Below are 19,159 nucleotides of genomic sequence, written 5' to 3' on the forward strand. Positions count from 1 at the left end.
TGCTCTGAGGGGAAGGCCCTGCCATCTTCCAGGATCCCACCATCCTGCCCAGCTACTCTCTCTGTTCCTGCAGGCTGGACACATTGATGCTGTGACCCTAAGTGGTGAGGACATTTACACAGCAGGGAAGGTATACGGTCTGGTCCCAGCAGCCGGAGAGCTCTATGCTGGTGAGTGTGGTGCCCTGGCTTTGCCAAGTGGGCCGATATCTACATGAGCACTTGCCCCTTGGCCTAGTCCAGAAGCTTCGGCTGCCGCTCAGTGCCTCCTCTGGGCCTTCTGTTAGCATTCTGTCACCACACAAACCCTTCCTGCTTCAGACGTCAGTTTTACCATCTGTTCAATGAGCACCAATAAGGAGTCCAAAACCTTCCTATACAGAATAAGAGTGTCTGCGTTGGGCTTGCAGACCATACATGGTCTCTGTTGCATATTCATTCAAAATCTTCCCTAAAGGCCAGGGGTCAGTGGTTCACACCTATAATCTTAGCTACTTTGGAGGCTGAGACCTGAGAATCAAGGTTTCAAGCCTGCCCAGACAGACAAATCCCTGAGACTCTCATCTTGAGTTAGTCAGCAAAAAGCTAAAAGGTTAAGTGCCAGCTTTGAGTGAAAAAGCCAAGCAGGAATGTGAGGCCCTGAGTTCAAGCCCCAGTACTGGCACCAAAATAAAACAGAAAGTAAAATATGATATGATCTATTTCCTCATGAACATCAAGACTATTCTTAGCTGGCCTTCCAGGCCACACACAATCTTTTTGATGTCCTTGGCTTTGTGGAACCCTTCCCCTGTGGGGCTCATGCACCTCTCCCCAGTAGCCTAGGCTTGGTTTTGGCTTTTGTCCTCTAAGTGCTGACCACAGGCCTTGGGGCCCTTCCACCTGGCCCTGAGGAATCTCTGGGATCAGGGCAACATTTTTCAAGAAGTGACAAATATATCCCATTGGTGTGAGGAGACACAGAGCCCTTTAGCTAAAGGCTATGGGGCTATAGCCAAATCACAGTTGTTGAACAGAGCCACACAGTATGCTTCTCAGCAAGGGGTGCCGCTGGACTCGCTCCCTAAGGGCCCTTGCCTTGGCCTAGCTAGCTCTAGGCTGCCATAAGCCTTGGAAGGATCATGGCTCTCAAGAAGTGAAACCCAGGGGAAGGGCAGGTTGTCCTGGAGATTGGTCCAGGCTGTGACAAAGACCCTTCATATAATACTCCTCTCCTCTCCCTTCTCTTCCCCTTCTCCCCTCCAGAGGATGACAGAAGCAACTCCTACTTCGTGGTTGCGGTGGTGAGACGGGACAGCACCTACTCCTTCACATTGGATGAGCTGCGTGGCAAGCGCTCTTGCCACTCTGGTTTTGGCAACCCTTCAGGGTGGGACATACCAGTGGGTGCCCTCATCCAGAGGGGCTTCATCCGGCCCAAGGACTGTGACATCCTCACAGGTACTACCCCCTGGGGGAGCTCCTCTTCAGGAGTGCATGGGAGGGGCCTCATCCCCCAGGTCCCCTCTTCCTGGCATGGCTCAGCTCTGGGAAGGCTGGGAATTACACTTGCCATATGCTCAGCAGGCAGCTGTCTCTCTGGTGGCTCCCTGGAGGGAGCCAGGGCCCTCTGTACCAGCATTGTGTATGGGAGGACCTGAGGCTGGCTCTGTCACCATTTGGCTGTGGGGCCTTCCTTATCCCCTTATCCTCTGTGTGCAAGCAGCACACATATGCTAGGATGGGAACAGAACGAAAAACAAAAACAAAAACACATTGGCCCAGAAACTCATGAATCTCCTCTTGTTATGGTAAAGTGTACATGATGAGGGATCCTGGGCTGACAACTGGCCATAAAATTCTGCCTTGGCTGGTAACTTAGAGAAAAAAAAAAAAAACATTTTCTAGCCACCCATGGAGGCACACAGAGGGCACTAGAGTTGGCAGCTCCCTCCCCAAACAGCTGGGGAATTGCTCTGACAGAGACAGAATTGCATGTGAGGTAGTAAGGTCCCTGTCCCCAAAGCAGTGCAAGCACTGGTGGGTGAGCCGTGGCGTGTAGAGTGGCCTGGACATTCCCCCGGCCACTTCTCCACTGGGGCCACTCAGACAGCTTTTCCCCTCGGGTTCAGCGGTGAGCGAGTTCTTCAATGCCAGCTGTGTGCCTGTGAACAACCCCACGTATTACCCTCCCTCGCTGTGTGCGCTCTGCGTGGGGGATGAGCAGGGCCGCAACCCGTGCGTGGGCAACAGCCAGGAGCGGTACTTCGGCTACAGCGGGGCCTTCAGGTACTGGACCTGCCGTGGGCGGTCAGCAGGGCTGCAGGAGGTCACCACCCCTTCTCACGCCCGCCCTGCTCTGCCCTCTCCTCTCATGGCAGGTGCCTGGTGGAGAATGCGGGGGACGTCGCCTTTGTGAAGCACACCACTGTCTTTGAGAACACAGATGGTACATGGGAGAGGTTTGGGGCCAGAGCAGAGACAAGATGGGAGAGGGTTTTCTGTCCCCAGCATATCCAGGCACAGGGTGTTTTTGGGTTTGGGTGATGAGCGTCAGCTGCAAAATACTTGGTCTAGAAGGTTCTGCCCCCTGGACCCAGAGGTTCCAAAAACCACAAGGTAAGCACAGACACCAGGTCACATGTGCAGGTGTGCAAAATGGGCCATGGTTGTACTGGTCTGGAACTCAAGTCCATTGTTCACTGAAATGAAGAGACCCCACCCTGCTCCACACAAACAGCCCTCCAGAGGTGTGGAGGGGGAAGGGTGACAAAGCCTGTCCTTTGGTCTTGTTATTTACGATGAGGATCCTTAAGCCAGCCCAGCCCAGACTCACTACACAGGCCATTTTGTTCCCCGAGTTCCTTGCTGGACTCCACCTGGAAAAAAAGAGCCCAAAGGCTCTGCCCAGGAGCCTCTGAAGTCACACTTGAGGTTCTCTTAGGGTGCAGAGCCTCTTAGATCTCTTCAGCCCCTGCCAGCCTAGAGACTAGTTCACTAACTCCTAGGACTGAACTGCTTACCCTGCTTTGGCTTTGAACCTTCCAACATTGGAGAGGCTCAGCAATTTCTATCCTGTCCTAACCTAAAATTTCTCTGCCCAGAAAAGCATAGCTGGGCTCTGAGTGGCTGCCAGGAGTGGTCAAGGAAAGTAAGACATGCAGGAGGAAACTCAAATCCCATTTGCAGAACTATAGAGGTCACTGATGTGAGAAGACTGTGCCCCAACCAGAGTGCTCCCTCTGGTTCTCAGCCTTGTTTTCCTGTCTCATCCTCCCAGAACTCTTAGAGGGGCTGTGCATCCCCACAAAAACCCCACTGCTGCCTGACTGCAGACCAGGCCTGGCAGTGTCTGTTGTCCTGACATTAGATTTACAAGAGGTTGGGGCTTCGGGTTCTGCTGGAAGATTCACCTGCAGTGAGACACGTGCCTCCCCGGACACCCCTTCCCTATCGTCTTTAGCTCGGCTTGGACCCAACCTGGTGTTTCTTCTGGAACAGGGAGGGGGGTGGACACTGGGGAAATGCTTGAAGACACAGAAACAGTGGGATTCCTGGGGGCAGAGGTTGCTCTAGCACCATCTTGCTTCAGCATCACTGGGGGTTACTGGCCTAAATCACAGACTTCTGGCCCCATCGGAGACTAATCCAATGGCTTTTTTTCTGCTGTTGTCATCCTGCAGAAGTAGCATCTTTTTCTGGGCCCAGTAGCTCACACCTATAATTCTAACTATTCTGGAGGCTGAGGTCTGAGGATCAAGGTTCAAAACCAGCCAGGGCACAAAAGGACCTGAGACTCTTATCTCCAATTAACCTCTAGAAAATGAGAAATGGGGCTTGGCTCAAGGGTAGCACGGTAGAGTTCAGAGACAGTGCCCAGGCCGAGTTCAAGCCCCATGACCCACAAAAGGAAGGAAGGAAGGAAGGAAGGAAGGAAGGAAGGAAGGAAGGAAGGAAGGAAGGAAGGAAGGAAGGAAGGAAGAAAGAAAGAAAGAAAGAAAAGAAAGAGAAAAAAGAGAAAGAATTAATTTCCAGTGGGACTTTTTTCCCCAAACTGGAACCCATGCTTGTGACGAGAATGTCAGTTTGAGATTTTCAGCCAATAGGGTCACTTGTCACTCAGACCCAAGAATGTGACCACCAGATGGGATCCCATCCCTAGGAATGAATAAGAGGAGCCTTTTTTATTTTTCAAAAATGGGGTGCTGATACCCACTGTTATCTCCATGTTGAAGGTCAGGCTGGAGGTACAAAGCATCTGTCATACAACAGGTGCTTCCACTTTCCAATGGGGGAATTGCTTTAGTCCAACTGGGTTCTGGCACCCTAGGAACGGGGGTGGGTGCAGGCCAGGCACTGCCACCTTCTCCCAGCAAAGGTCTGAAATCTCCCTCCCACTTCTCACCCCCCTGTTCTCCCCTCAGGCCACAATCCCGAGGTTTGGGCTACGGGACTCAGGGGGCAGGACTTCGAGCTGCTTTGCCCCAATGGGGCCCGTGCTGAGGTGAACCAATTCGAAGCTTGCAACCTGGCACAGATACCTTCCCACGCTGTCATGGTGCGACCAGACACCAACATCTTCACTGTGTTTGGACTGCTGGACAAGGCCCAGGTGAGCAGTGCAGGGCCTGCCTCACTGACTAGGGTAGCAAAGATGAGCCAAGCCCCCCCCACACACACACATAGACCTCTGCCTAACTGGGGCAGCCCTTGGGGGAAACCTGCAGAACTGGGGGAAATTGGCTTTTTGCTGGCTTTTTGATTAACCAAGGACATTCCTTTGGCAATGGCCCCTCTGTCTCCGACATCATTAATTCTTCTTCTCCACTGGGGAGAATTTTTCTCAGTGCTCCTACATTGCTATTACCTCACCATCTGTAAGGCGTGAACCAAACTAACCTTACTGTCACATCCGCTTGTGGCCTTAACCTCTCCCTTCCCGCCTCTCTCTCCCTCTCACCACCACCCCACCTCTCTGGTCATGGGGATTGAAGTCAGGGCCTGGGTGCTGTCCCGAGCTCTTTTGCTCAAGGCTAGCACTCTACCACTTTGAGCCACAGTGCCACTTCCAGTTTCTGGTGGTTCATTGGAGATAAAAGTCCTGCAGACTTTCTTACTTTGAACCTCCATCCTCCGATCTCCGCCTCCTGAATACACAGGATTACAGGTGTGAGTCTGCATGCTGACTCCCACTCCCTTCTTGTTGCTGTTGTTTGCTGATGCTAGGAATCAAACCAGGGCTTTGTCCATGTCAGGCGAGTATTCAGAGCAGAATGCCCCCAAAGGCCTTTCTACTATGGAGCCCCCCCCACCCCGTTCTTTCTGAGTCTTCTCAAGGAAGAGAGTGTGGGTTCCTAACTGGCATCTGTGACTAAGTAGGTCCAAGCCTACGCCCACTCCCACGCCTTGGCTCCTCGGTCCTCTAATAGCAGTTGTAACCTTCCATTTCCTTAGGACTCTGTCTCCTATTCATGCTGTCCATCCAATCCATCCCCTAGGCTATGCTTCTGAACTACCACGAAAACGCCAGCCCAGGCTGTCTGAGGAGTCCCTGGTTTCTAACCCCTGCCAGCCTGCTCCATATATGCATGCTGATTTAGGCTAAAATTGCCAAACCCTAGCCCCCACCCAGGGTCCCCCACTAGCACCACAGAATCCAGAGCTACTGGCTCTCTAGGACTGCACCTAAACTTTGAAATTACATGTCTTCTGCTAGCTTTCCCGTGGAGCCCCCATGCCTAGATCAAGGCCTGAGAGCTTCCCAAGGGTCCTCAAGACCTCAGAAATAATATGGAGAGCCGGGAGTTTGGCCTAGTGGTAGAGTGCTTGCCTAGCATGCATAAAGGCCTGGGTTCAATTCCTTGGTACCACATACATAGAAAAAAAGCCGGAGTGGTGCTGAGGCTCAAGTGGTAGAGCTCTAGCCTTGAGAAAATCCAAGGACAGTGCTCAGGCCCTGAGCTCAAGCCCAGGACTGGCAAAAAAAAAAAAAGAAAAAAAGAAATAAATAATATGGAGAAAATTCCTGAAAGGATATGCTTTTGTCTGGGGAAATGGCTGATAGCTCCTTTCAGATCTTCAAGAGGATCTTAGAAACCTCCCTGGTTGTTTGTTTGTTTTGCTAGTCCTGGGCCTTGAACTCAGGACCTGAACGCTGTCCTTGGGCTTTTTTTCTGAAGGCTAGTGGTCTGCCACTTGAGTCACAGCACCACTTCCAGCATTTTTCTATGTATGTGGTACCGAGGAATCAAACCTGGGTCTTTGTGCATGCTAGGCAAGCACTCTACCACTAGACCAAACTCCCAGCCATGTGGCCATGTTTGTTTGTTTTTTGGTGCCTATCCTGGGGCTTGAACTCAGCATTTTGGCACTATCTCTGAGCTCCTTTTTGCTCAAGGCGAATGTTCTACCAACTGAGCTAAAGCTCCACTTTCGGCTTTTTCTGTGCTATAATTGGAGATCAGTTTTGGGATCATAGTTCCAAGCCAGTCTAGACAGGAAAGTTTGTGTGATGCTCTCTTCTTTTGGATCTTTCTTTCTTTCTTTTTCCTTTTTTTTTTTTTTTTTTGTACTGGGGATTAAACTCAGGGCATTGCACTTGCTAGGTAAGCGCTTTGACACTGAGCTACATCCCAACCCTATGAGATTCTGACTGTGAGCCTTTAACTACCAAGACTACCACTCTAACACTTTGAGCCACAGCTCCACTCTGGTTTTCTGATGGCTAATTAGAGATAAGAGTCTCATGGACTTTCCTGCCTAGCTGGCTTCAAACCACAGTCCACAGATCTCAGCCTCCTGAGTAGCTAGGATTACAGACATGAATCACCAATGCCAAGAAACCCCTATTAAAAGACTGATAGTAGAGACAGTTGTGGTGGCTCACGCCTGTAACCCTAACTACTCAGGATGCTGAGATCTGAGGATCAAGGTTCAAAGCCAGCCAGGGCACTAAAGAATGTGAAACTGTTATCTCCAGTTAATCGCTAGGAAACTGGAAGTGGGGCTGTGGCTCAAGGGTAGGGTGATAGCCTTGTGCTAAATTGTACCTAGACCCAGAGTTCAAGCCCCAAGACCTAAAATAATAATAATAATAATAATAATAATAATAATAATAATAATACTGATATCAGGTTTTGGTGTCCTGGAGTTACCTGGCTCTCTGGGTCTCCCTCATAACCATCAGGAAAGCCAAATGAAAAGCAGTCCTTGTGGCATTTTCAGGACCTGTTTGGAGATGATCACAATCAGAATGGGTTCAAAATGTTCGACTCCTCCAAATACCACAGCCAAGACCTGCTCTTCAAGGATGCTACAGTCCGGGCAGTGCCTGTCAGAGAGAAAACCACATACCTGGATTGGCTGGGGCCTGACTATGTGGCGGCTCTGGAGGGCATGCTGTCTCAGCAGTGTTCAGGAGCAGGTATGACCTCAGCTGCTGGGTGGGCCATGGGGATAATGCTGGTGCCAGAGCCTGTCACATACTGCTGGCATCGTTTAGACCCTTTTACCTGAAACCCCAAGGGAGCTGGGGGGGGGCAGAGAGCAGGGGACCCCACCTCCCAAACCAATTCAGAGAAATGTCCCAGGAGGGTCCAAACGAGCAAAGCTGTGGACAGCTGGGGCAGAGACACTTGACTGTGTCACCAAAATAGACCTGGATAATAAACATAAATGCTGAAAATGACAGTCCATAGAGGATTTGAGGTAATGCCATAAATATTCATGTGGCATCATTTAGAGAGAGAGGAATATGTAAAGTAGCCAGGGAAAGGAACATTATGGTGAGGGAGAAAGAGGAGGCAAGCTGAAAGCACAGAAATAGCACTACTGAGTCCTGGGCTGGGTCCCAGCCTGCACCCATGGGTAGCCCAGCGCCTTCCAGCCCTAACTGCCTGTTTCTCTCCCCCCACCCCAGCTTCTGGTACCCTTCTGCTGCCACTGCTCCTGCTGCCCCTGGCTGCTGGCCTTGTCCCGTATGCCCTGTGAAAGCAGCAGGACCCCAACATGGAAATCTACTCAGAACTTCACAAACTGGCTGCAAAACCAGTTAGCACTGCTAGAGAAACTCATGATGGAAGAGCAAGGGTGAGAAAGCACCCACACAGTTCCTCCATGTGTGATTCGGACCCAACGAAAGGTTTCTGGAGCCAAGATGAATGTAAAGGCAAAGTCCCCCCACCTGAGCCAGGCTGGCTACCTGAGGCGGCTGGCGCCTGGCCCAGTCATACCACCCAGGCTGGCTTCCCACAAACCTGCAGCCTCCCACCTGGAGCCTCCCCACATGGGCTGGGGAAGAGGCCTGTTGCCAAGGAAACAGCTGCGGCCCTGCTTCCCACGTGGGGCCTGTGTGCACTGCAGGCCTGGGGGAGGCAGGGTCTGGGGGAGAGGACCCTGTGTCTCTCTGTCCCCATACCCTTCCTGGAGCCCCTGGGGAGGCAGGGATTTTTCCAGGCTCTCAAAGAGAGGAAAGCAGACCTGGTGGCTAAGGATAAAATCCTCAATGGACTCCAGGGGAAGGAAAAGCTCCTCTGTAGGCAGTTCAGTGTTTTTAGGGGGGTTGCTGCAGGGCTGGGAACTATGTCCTGCTTGAACCACAGCTACTAGAAGGAAGTGCCTGGTCCTGCAGGGATGTTAGCCCACCAGCTCATAGGGGGGTTGCTGGTCCCCTGGCTCCCCATCCCAAATTTCCTCCCCCAGGCTCAGTCTCATGTTATCTTTTTCCTTTGCCTGCTGTGGCTCCCCCTCCCCTGTCACCCCCACACACACTGTCTACTCTGAGATTGCCTCAGCCTGGAGGAACAGGAAATGGCCCATGCCACTTCTACAAGTAGCAAAACACCCCTGAAGCCCTGGCCCACCTCCTTCTCTAGCCTTGGCCTACTAGGTCTAGGGACTCCTCACAGGGGGAAGTGGCAGGACCACCGAGCTGGCAGGACAGCCAGAGAAGGCCCTGTCACCACTCTACTTCTCTACCCATCTCTGAAGGCCAGAAAAAGTTTTTCCAAATTGCTAGCTCTTACTCCAAATTTTGCTTCCTTAAAAAAATAAATAAAAAGGAAGAAAGAAAAGGAAGAAACAGGAGCATGCAGCCCTCATCAGCTGCGTGGGCCTGGAGCTATTTGTGTCCTGGTGTGGGGGGGCCTCCAGGATGCTGATGACAGGCCAGGCTCCCGGTGGCTCGCCCCCACCTGTGGGCGTTGGGCCGGATCTCTTCCATGTCTCAGCATCATCCAAGGAGGCCTTGGCAAACTCCCAGCCCTAGCCACGCCGCCCCCGGAAGCCCTCTTTGCCATGCCTTGTGCCTATTTCCCCTGACACAGCCAGTGATTCTTCTCTGACCTAATGATTGTTGGATTTTTTAGAAAGGGGTGTGTGTGTGTGTGTGTGTGTGTGTGTGTGTGTGTGTGCACGCGCGCGCGTGCACACGCACAGAGGGAAGTGAAATTCTGTGAGACTGTCCTGGCCTAGTGGGGCGCTAAGGATGTGAGCTGTGCTATGTGCGGCCGAAGGTGTGCTGGCTGATTCTCTCTTGACAGCAAAGGGACCACTGCTGTATTAGTTGCTAATGATGGCCGTTGGCTTGCTGTTATTGTTGATGTTATTTTTTAATAAATCCAAACAACCCTTCACATGCAAAGGTCTAGATTCCAACAGAAGCTTCCACCTCATTCTCCTCCTTACTCAGATGGCCAACTGCATAAACAACAACTGCTCCTATCTCACCCACGGACGGCAGATTGTGCTCGGAGCTCGGATGTCTTCAAGTCAGGACCACTCTGGGGCTGTGGCCAGCGAGCCCCCCTCCCATCTGGACTGGGTCTCTGGCCTCCCCACCCCCCACAGGGCCTCTGCAAGTCCCGGGAAGTCCCAGCTGCCTCCACCCTCTGAGCCTGCCTAGGAGGACGCCAGCATCTCCGCTGCCCCCCGCCCCGCATCTCCAATCTAAACCTCCCACACCTTTCCTTTGGCAAGCTGGTTGCTAGCCCTCTGGTGGGGGCAGAAGGAGGGTAGATCAGTAGGGTCCAGGAGCGCTCCGCTCTGTACTGAGTGGCCCAGCTGTTCTGGAGGATGCTCTGCTCCCCTCACAGAAGGAGGGTATCTGTGTCTCTCTCCTGGGCTTCTGCCCTGCACTCTCCCTGGACTGCCCTTCCTCCATCACTACCACCACCTCACATAGCTTGGTCTTGCCAGCCAGTCCACCCAGAGCATCATCATGGAGGGGGACTGGAGTGGCAAGCATTAAGGGACCTTGTCTCTGTGTCCTATGACTCATTCCCAGGTACCCAATCTCTCCAGCACCCCGCCCGCTGCCACTTCCCCACCCCACCCTGAAACTTGGAGAAGAGAAAGGCAAACCTTGGAAGCCTGCTGTCTAAGAGCCAGAGTCAGGGACCACTCTGGACTTACAGAAGTGCTTGTCAGACCTTGGGTGCATGGAGAATCACGTGAGAACCTTGTCAATCTGCAGATTATGGTTCAGAGCCAGGGATAGTGGCTAACATCTATAATTCCGAGGCTGAGCTCTGGAGCATCGATGTTCAAAGCCAGCCCAGACCAAAAGTTTGTGATACCCCATCTCTTCCAGTTAAAAGCAGACAAGATCCCTATGCCTATCACCCCAAATAGATAGGAACAGAAACAGGCCAGATGAAGCTAAAAGGAAGCACCCATTCAAAAGATAATGGAATTAAAAAGGGATGGACTCAGGTTTTCAAATGTCTCCCTAGTAAGGTCAAGGTCCTGAGTCAAAACCCCAGTACCAACCAAAAGAAAAGACAAAGTATGACTCAAAAATAAAATGCAAGGCTGGGGGTGGGTGATTCAAATGAGAGTATCTTTCTATCCCATGACAGATGCACTCTCTCTCCCCGTCTCCTCCCCCCCACCTCTTTCTCTGACAAGTAAAGTATAGTGTCTTTTGTACATATGTGAAGCCCACTGGGTGTGGAATGCAGCCCAGATGTGGAGAGATGGGGTGGGCTCCAGGGTAAGAACCTCCTCTCTGGGCTTCCTGGCCTGTCTGCCAAACAGAAGGGTGGGGCACGTGAATGCTTGCTTGACTTGTAAGCACATGGGCTCTGTCGGTACTTTTCTCCTGTACCCCTCAAATGATGGGAGTGGCCGACCCACTGACCTCAGACCTGTGCTCAAAGCGCTAAAAAGACAAGGAAGTGTCAGGCCCGCACGCCCTGCCCTGGAATGGTCTTGAGAGGCCATTGAGCTGAGACAGTGAAGAACCAGAGCCTCACAACTACTAGGCTGGTGCTCTACCACTTGAGCTATGCCTCTAGCCCTGATTTATGTTAGGTTTTATTATTTTTTTGGTTAGTTACAGGGCTTAAACTCTGGGCCTGGGCGCTGTCCCTGAACTCTTTCTTCAGCTCAAGGCTAGCATTCTACCATTTGGGCCACAACACTTCTGGTTTTCTGGTGGTTAATTGGAGATAAGAATCCCATGGACTTTAATGCTTGGGCTGGTTTTGAACCTTGATCCTCAGATCTCAACCTCCTGAGTAGCTAGGATGGCAGGTGTGAGCCACTGGCGCCTGGCTATGCTTGTTCATTTGCAGAGGGAATCTAACAAACTTCTTTCAAGCTGGCCTTCTGAATCGCTAAGATTGCAAGTATGCCCTTCAGCACCTGTCCTGAACATGGGCTGGCTTTGAACTCTTGATCTTTCTGCCTCTTCTGAGTAGCTGAGATCACAGACATGAGCCACTACCTCTAGATTGCATGTTTTCTTTAGATGTTTACAATGAGAACACATTCATTAGGACTGATCTGGAGCAGAAAACACAATGGGTATAAGTGCTACCATTTTTTGTTTCAATTTGGAAACATAGACCATAGTTTCTGAAAAGTTAGACTCTTATTCTACCCCTGCTATTTATTTTGGGCACGCACTTGTTCCTCTCTCAAGCTATTCAAGTAACAAGGGTATGAAATGGGAAGTGTGGATCATGCTTGAAGAGTTTCAGCTTTAACAGTTTCTTCCATCAAGAAAATCCTATCTTATCTACTCTGAAGGCTGGGATCTAAGTATCGTGGATTGAAGCAGCCTGGGCAGCAGAGTCTTAAGACTTTTTTTTTTTTTGCCAATCCTAGTAGGCAACAGAACAATATTGGAATGATGGTTGTATGAAGAAATAGTATCATCATGTTAGAAGCCTTGGAATGAGTTTAATAATGACAGCTCACCAGAAATCTGCATCCCCTCTCCAAAGGGACTACTTACTGTATAAAATTTGATCATATACATTTTTTTTGGCCAGTCCTGGGCTTAAGCTCAGGGCCTGCGGACTGTCCTTGGATTTTTCTCAAGGCTAGAACTCTACCACTTGAGCCTCAGCACCACTTCTGGCTTTTTCTAAGTATGTGGTACCAAGGAATCGAACCCCGGTCTTCGTGCATGCTAGGCAAGCACTCTACCACTAGGCCAAACTCCCGGCCCTGATCATATACATTTTTATAGTTAACTTTTTAAAATAAGCATTTGCAAAATCAAAAGATATATTTTTTAATAAAAATAGGAATTACAGGGTAATGGCTGACCTGTACTAAACTGCAGAGATACTTTATTTCCTCTCTTCTGTCACCTTTGCAAAGCTGTTGCTCAGCTGTGAATCCTTAAATTTCAGGCGCTCTCACCTCCTGCATGCGCCAGATCACCTGGAGAGACAGAGCTCCTGTTCCTCAGTTCTGGGGCAGAGCCTGAGAATTTGTATTTCTGGAAATTCTCCAGGAGGTGTTGACATTGTGGGTTGGGCGAGCTTATTCACAATGGCCTCCATGGCACCTGTGAGACCATTTGGGGTCCAGGTGGGAGGGTGAGTGATTAAGGGCCCTCATGGGGAAGCTGGACTCTGCTTGGAGAAAGAGTTGTGGCCTTGGGAGAGGCAGGACATGAAGGAAGAAGTTGATCCACAGCTCTGGGTGTCAGCCAGCTGCAGGATAGAAAGCAGGTTTCGAATTCAAGAGAGGTCACTTTATCAATCTCAAATACATCGGATGGCTACTGATAGACCAATCATAATCAATACATAAGATAGTTTTAAGTCTCCTTCCCTTGGAAAAAAGGTGTGTGTGGAAGCACGCCAGTGCTATGCTTCTTAAAATTACAGATCTTTTTTTATTAAAGAATTTATTAGCATTGATTTTTACATCATATTTCAAATGACGTGTTTAACAAACAAGTATTCAAGAAGGGAATGTCTATAAAAACTACAGATCTTTTAGAGATGGAGGTGTGGCATGGTTCAAGCAGGAGAGCGCCTGCCTGGCAAGTATGAGGCCCTGAATGCAAAACCTCATATTCCAAAAACAATCAAGAAAATAAATCGTTCAGGGAAACTATTCTGTGCGATGCCATAACGGTAGATACATGCATGTCATGATGCATTTGCCCAAACCCACGGGAAGCCACACCAAGAACAAATACAGAGATGAGCTGTGGACTTGGGATGAAGATGACAGATCAACATAGAGACAATTGGAACAAATGAGCCACCCTGGTGGAGGCACTGATCGGGGAGAGGCTGTGCGTGATGAAGGGCAGAAGATCGAGAACTGTCCTCACTTTCCACTCGTGACTGCAACAAACCTATTTGTATTTCCCAAACTATTTACACAGGTAATTAAGCCAGGGGTTGATAGACTCACTCTTTAATCCTAGCTACACAAAAAGGTGAGAGCTAGAGGAACAAAAGCCAGCCAGGGCAGAAAAGTCTATGAGCTTCTTCCCTCCAACTAGCTAGCAAAAATCTAAAAGCAGTAGGGGGGCCAGCATTGAGTGGAAAGCCAAGGAAAAGTGTGAGTCTCTGAGTTCAATCCCCATTACTGACAAAAAGAAAAAAGAAAGAAGTGTTATGGGGTCAAGGAGGGGACTCCACATCCCTCCGGGTGGGGATTCCACGTCCCACCAGAGTCCACCACACAGAGACAGTCTCACATAAAAAGGGGAATTTATTGGGGAAGTAGATGGAGAACTGACTGGCCAGGGACACAGGGCAGCCTCGGGAGCTGACACTGTGATCCCGAGCAGCTCTCACGCTGGGTTTTTAAGGGCAAAACCCATGCGGTGGAACCTGGCCACACGGGTGGCCAATGGGATAGTCACATACACAGAGGGACCATAGCCAGCTCCGGCCACACGCAGGTAGCCAATAGGGTCACAGCCCAGTGTTGGAATTTACCTATCACCTTAGTTGGAGTTGGCGCGCAAATTGGGAAGGTCTCCACACAAAGCAGGCCCACCCCCATCCAAGCAGATATCCCTCCTCATGGGGGGGTGGGGAGGTCAAGGTGGCTGGGCTGTACCATTGTTGACCTTCCACAATGGGGCAGGGGAACTCTTAGGCATTCCAGATGGCGCCAGTCCCTGCTCCCTTAACACTCCTTGCTTCCCTTAACAGAAAGGTCTATTTTAAAATATGAAGACCTTGCTGGCTCAAGGTATAGAGAATTTGGTGAATCTGGTGATGGAGTGCCCAGTGCCCCTCCTCAGTCCCCTCCCCTGCCCTACAGGCGTCCATTCACCACCTCTGTGATTATCTGTCTTTGCGTCTTTCCAGCAGCAGTGACTGTCTTCATCATTTCATCTACAGAGCCTACCGCATTGAGACTCCATATTAGAAGAGGATTGAGGCTCACGTTGTGACTCAAGAGAAGAAAAAGCTGCTGGGCATGGTTACTCACGCCTGTGATCCTAGTTATACGGGAGGCTGAGATCTGAGGATCACGTTTCAAAGCCAGCTGGGCACTGCAGCTCCTAAGACTCTTACCTCCAATTAACCACTAGAAAACCAAAAGTGGCACTGTGGCTCAAGGGATAGCGCGGTAGCCTTGAACCGAAGAGCTCAGGGACAACGCCCAGGCCGAGTTCAAGCCCCAGGACCTATTAAAAAGAGAGAGAGAGAGAATAAATCAAGGAATGGCTGGGTGGAGGCAGCACAATCCACAGTTCCCAGGCTGGCTGTGTCCTCTCAGCTACACTGGCCGTGTTCTTTTATTTCCCCTCCATATCCTGGAGTTGGTTTCAATATTATTTTCTAGGGCCAGAGGTGCATAGGCATTGCGCCTCCGTGTTCCGCCCTTAAGAGGGTCTTCCTTTGCTCTCACTGCATGTGAAGCCTAGAGTCCTGTACCATTTCTCATGTCTCAATGTATTCTAGACCTAAGTTCTGCATACGAGAGAAAGCCTTGTCTCTCTGCGCTTGGCTTACCTCAGGTAACATGATTTGTTCTCGGTCCAGGCCCATCCATTTCCCCATATGTGATACATTATTCATTGTAAGGGCTGTGTAAAAATCCATTGTGTTTAGGTACCACATTTTTGGATCCACTCATCAACTGTGGGACATCTGGGCTGTTTCCACAACTCGGCTGTTGTGAATAGTGCAGCAGTGATGTCCTGGGTAGATGCCCAGGAGTGGTATGGATAGATCGTAGGGAAGAGCTTTGCTTAGTTTGTTGAGGGTCCTCCAGGCTGCTGTCCAGAGGACTTTCTAGTTTACATTCCCACCAACAGTGCAGTAGAGCTCCTTTCCCCCACATCCCCACTGGCATTTATTGTACAAATTCAAAGTGTCGCTATCCATGCTCTTCAACCCCTGGGAGTTTCCTGGGAAGAAATCCCTGCCCTCTGCAGAGCAGGAGGCCATCAGCAACACTCCCCAAAATCCCAAGATGGCCGAGCAGATGGACCCATCTGGACAACCCTTCATGGCCACTTCTTTGCAGATGGATGTGTCCTAGCTTGGAAGTAAGAACTCGTCTCTGCCCTGGTCCACAGGAAGGCAGCCCGGTAAGGGCCTGGCCAGCTGTCCTTCCAGAAGAGCACTAGATGAAGGCCACTGGACCCCAGGGGAGGAGCCCAAAGTCTAGGCTTCCTGAAAAACAAGGATCAGCAACTTGGATGAGGTGGCAGAATGACTTCTTTAGCTGCAGGGAATTCTTTCCTTTAATACCAGCTTCTAAAATGCTCCTAAAGCAGCAGGACACTTAGGCCAAGGTTTAGACTAGAGTGTTTGGAATAGCAAAATACTGGAAGTATCTAATATGGCACCTCGGTATTGGGCTGGATGATGAAAGATGGATGTGTAATGGATAAGTGGGAGGTAGAGCAATATTTACTAAGGCGGGAAGAGCCCCATGACATACCATGAGTAAAAAGAGCAGATTAGAAACAGTATGTGACTCCATTACCATAAATTTCACACATGAAGTGGGGAGAAAGGGAGAGAAAGAGAGGGAGGAGAAGCGGGGTGTCGGGGGAAGGTCTGGAAATCTGTTCACCAAACTGTTCACAGTAACTCCAGTTGGTGGGATTTAAGTGGAAATTTTACTTTCTTGAAGTTCTTTTTGGAATTGTAAAGCATTTCAAATAATCATTTCCTTCTGGAATGGACAAACAAGCAAACAAAAAGTAAATCCTCCTACTGTCCCAGTTCCCTATCTCCTTCTCTCCTCTCTGACCTGGCAATTCAGAGCTCCCTTTGATGTGGAAGGGGTCCACCACTGGTGGCTCATGTCTGTAATCCTAACTCCACAGGAGACTGAGATCTGAGGATCCAAGTTCAAAGCCAGCCCTGGCAGGAAAGTCTATGAGACTCTTATTTCCAGTTAACCAGCAAAAAAGCCAGAAGTGGAACTGTGGTTCAAGTGGCACAGTGCCAGCCTTGAGTGGATAAGGCCGAGTGAGACTGAAAGGCCTTGAGTTCAAGTCCAGTATTAGCTTGCATGTGTGCACATATGTGCACACTCACACACACACACACACACACACACACACACAGAGATATGGCAGCTCTGGCGAGGAGCTATTTGGCTCTGGATGTATCTCTGCCACAAGCCATGTGACTTTGAGAGCTCACTCTTCAGAGCCACTGCCTCTTCATGAGACACTTCCCCGTGTGCCCTGTCTCCATCATCTGCAATTTCCCATGGTCCTGTGCTCTCAACGTCTGCCCCTGCTGCGGAGGTGCAGGATAGGGAAGGATAGCAGAGACTCATCCAGGGCTGAGTCCTTGATGCAACTGGACTACAGGTAACCCAACTGAGCTACAGTCAGCCAGCCTCAAGCTGACTGACGCCAAGCATCAACACTCAATCGGCCTAGTGAGAACTGGGCTCCCAAAGCCAAGAGGTCTGGACTCAGGATCAGATTGCTCAGACACAGAAGGCCTCCTCCAAGACTGCCCCCTCCCCTGCTCATTCCCCTCCAGAAGCAGGGCACTTCTGTCCAGCCCCACCCCACTCTAGGTCATTGGCTATGTACTGAGTAGGGGCTCAAAGAGACCTCAGGGAGCCAGCACACCCTGCTGGCTCACCTTGCTTCTCACCTTGACACAGAGCCCAGGACTTTCCACAGAACCCAGAGTCTGCTTGCGATCTTCTCCTGCCCCAGCAGAAGCTGATCTTGCACACATCCCGCACACCAATCAAAAGTAGCCTTTGTGTGTTTTTTTGTTTGTTTGTTTTTTGATTTTTTTTTTCCGGACCTGGGCTTGAGCTCAGGGCCTGAGCACTGTCCTTGGACTTTCTCAAGGCTAGAGCTCTACCACTTGAGCCTCAGCACCAATTCCAGCTTTTTTTTATGTATGTGGTACCAAGGAATCGAATCTAGGTCTTCATGCATGCTAGGCAAGCAGTCTACCACTAGGCCAAACTCCCGGCCAATCAGAAGCAGTCTTTACCTCCCTGACATGATTTTTCTGTACCTGCAACACGGGAAACAGGAACCAGCACACACCAGCATATTCCTTTTGCCAATCTTGCTATCCAGTTTACTCCCTGGGAAAGGTTGAATTTTGTTTTGTTTACTACCTTTAAAAAAAAAAAAAACTTTTTCTGTGTTACTGGGTTTTGAAATAAGGGTTTCAAACTTGCAAGTGAGTGGTGTGTTGCACTTGAACTATACCCCAGCCCTTCTTACTGTGTTTGTTTTCAAATAGGGGTCTCTTAGTCATTTTCTTAATCTCCTCCCCTCCCACCCCGCTCCCCCGCCCCGCACCATACCACTAGCCTCAGGCCATTCTGTCTCCATCACCCAAGTAACTAAGATTATAGGTGTGAGACCTGGAGCCCAGCCCTAAGAGATGTTTTGTTTTCTTTCTTTCTTTCTTTCTTTCTTTCTTTCTTTCTTTCTTTCTTTCTTTCTTTCTTTCCTTCCTTCCTTCTTTCTTTCTCTTTCTTTCTTTCTTGCCAGAACTACAGTTTGCATTCAAGGTTTAAGCACTGTCCTTGGGCTTTCTCATGGCTAGAGCTCTACCACTTGCACCACAGCACCACTTCTGGCTTTTTCTATGTATGTGGTACCAAGGAATCGAAACTGGGTCTTTGTGCAACCTAGGCAAGCACTCTACCACTAGGCCAAACTCCCAGCCCATTTTGTTTCACTTCTGAGACAAGATTTCATTAGACTAGGCTGGCCTCAAATGTACAGTCCTCCTGCCTCAGCCTCTCAAGTGCCAGGACTGAAGCACGCCCTATCTTGGGGATGCTTTTAACAATTTTGTGCCACAGCTGTGTGTCGTCATAGTCTCCATTGCCAGCTGGCCAGCAGGCAGTCTAGCACCAAAAAAAATCCCACATTACAGTCTTCTCCCAGGATCTTTCTTGGCACTGTCTTAGGTTCGTCTGCCCGGGGGGAAAAAAGCCCTGTGAGACAGAAATTTGTGTGAGAGAGGAGTGAAGTGTGGTAAGTGTGGTGCTGCTGGGGTGCCTGCCCTTGTCCTGCTCCAGGCAGGACCTGGCCATCATGCCCTCCCACCAACTCTTTCCTGGGTAAAGGTTTAGAAGTGGCATGGCTTTGAGCCATGAGGGTAGCTCTCTTCAGCCCAGTGACAAGACACATAGAGAAACAAATGGCCTCTGGTCAGGAGTATGACTTCGTGGTAGAGTGCTTCTCTAGCATGCACAAAGCCCTGGGTTTGATTCCTTGGTACCATATACACAGAAAAACCCAGAAGTGAAGCTCTGGCTTAAGTGGTAGAGCTCTATAGCCTTGAGGAAGCTTGAGGACTCAGAGCATTGAGTCCAAGCTCCAGGACTGGAAAAAAAATAAAATCCAGCACAGTGGCTCTTGCCTGTAATCCTAGCTATTCAGGAGGCTGAGGTCTGAGGATCAAAGTTCAAAGCCAGCCTGGACACAAAAGGACCTGAGACTCTTATGTCCAATT

The 19,159-nt window shown here is 50.1% G+C and overlaps 1 protein-coding gene and 1 long non-coding RNA gene across 2 annotated transcripts in view; one reads left to right on the forward strand and one right to left on the reverse strand.

Moving 5' to 3' along the window:
• Meltf (melanotransferrin) overlaps positions 1–9,382 on the forward strand; it is a 23,083-nt gene extending 13,701 nt beyond the window's left edge. Inside the window, exons 10-16 of the mRNA XM_090332088.1 lie at positions 74–170; positions 1,245–1,439; positions 2,111–2,267; positions 2,360–2,427; positions 4,403–4,590; positions 7,203–7,401; positions 7,897–9,382. Coding sequence (XP_090188214.1) covers positions 74–170; positions 1,245–1,439; positions 2,111–2,267; positions 2,360–2,427; positions 4,403–4,590; positions 7,203–7,401; positions 7,897–7,967 — 975 coding nt within the window. The 3' untranslated portion in view covers positions 7,968–9,382. The remainder of the gene's footprint in view (positions 1–73; positions 171–1,244; positions 1,440–2,110; positions 2,268–2,359; positions 2,428–4,402; positions 4,591–7,202; positions 7,402–7,896) is intronic.
• LOC150069171 (uncharacterized) lies at positions 2,773–7,461 on the reverse strand. Its single transcript, XR_016535285.1, has 3 exons — positions 7,332–7,461; positions 7,133–7,205; positions 2,773–2,857 (listed from the first exon to the last, which is right to left on the reverse strand). It is a non-coding gene; the product is annotated as an uncharacterized LOC150069171 (long non-coding RNA).
• Positions 9,383–19,159: the final 9,777 nt, after the last annotated feature.

This window comes from Megascapheus bottae, chromosome 1 (genome assembly GCF_031878675.1).
Source record: "Megascapheus bottae isolate mThoBot1 chromosome 1, mThoBot2.hap1, whole genome shotgun sequence".
Lineage (NCBI taxonomy): Eukaryota > Metazoa > Chordata > Mammalia > Rodentia > Geomyidae > Megascapheus > Megascapheus bottae.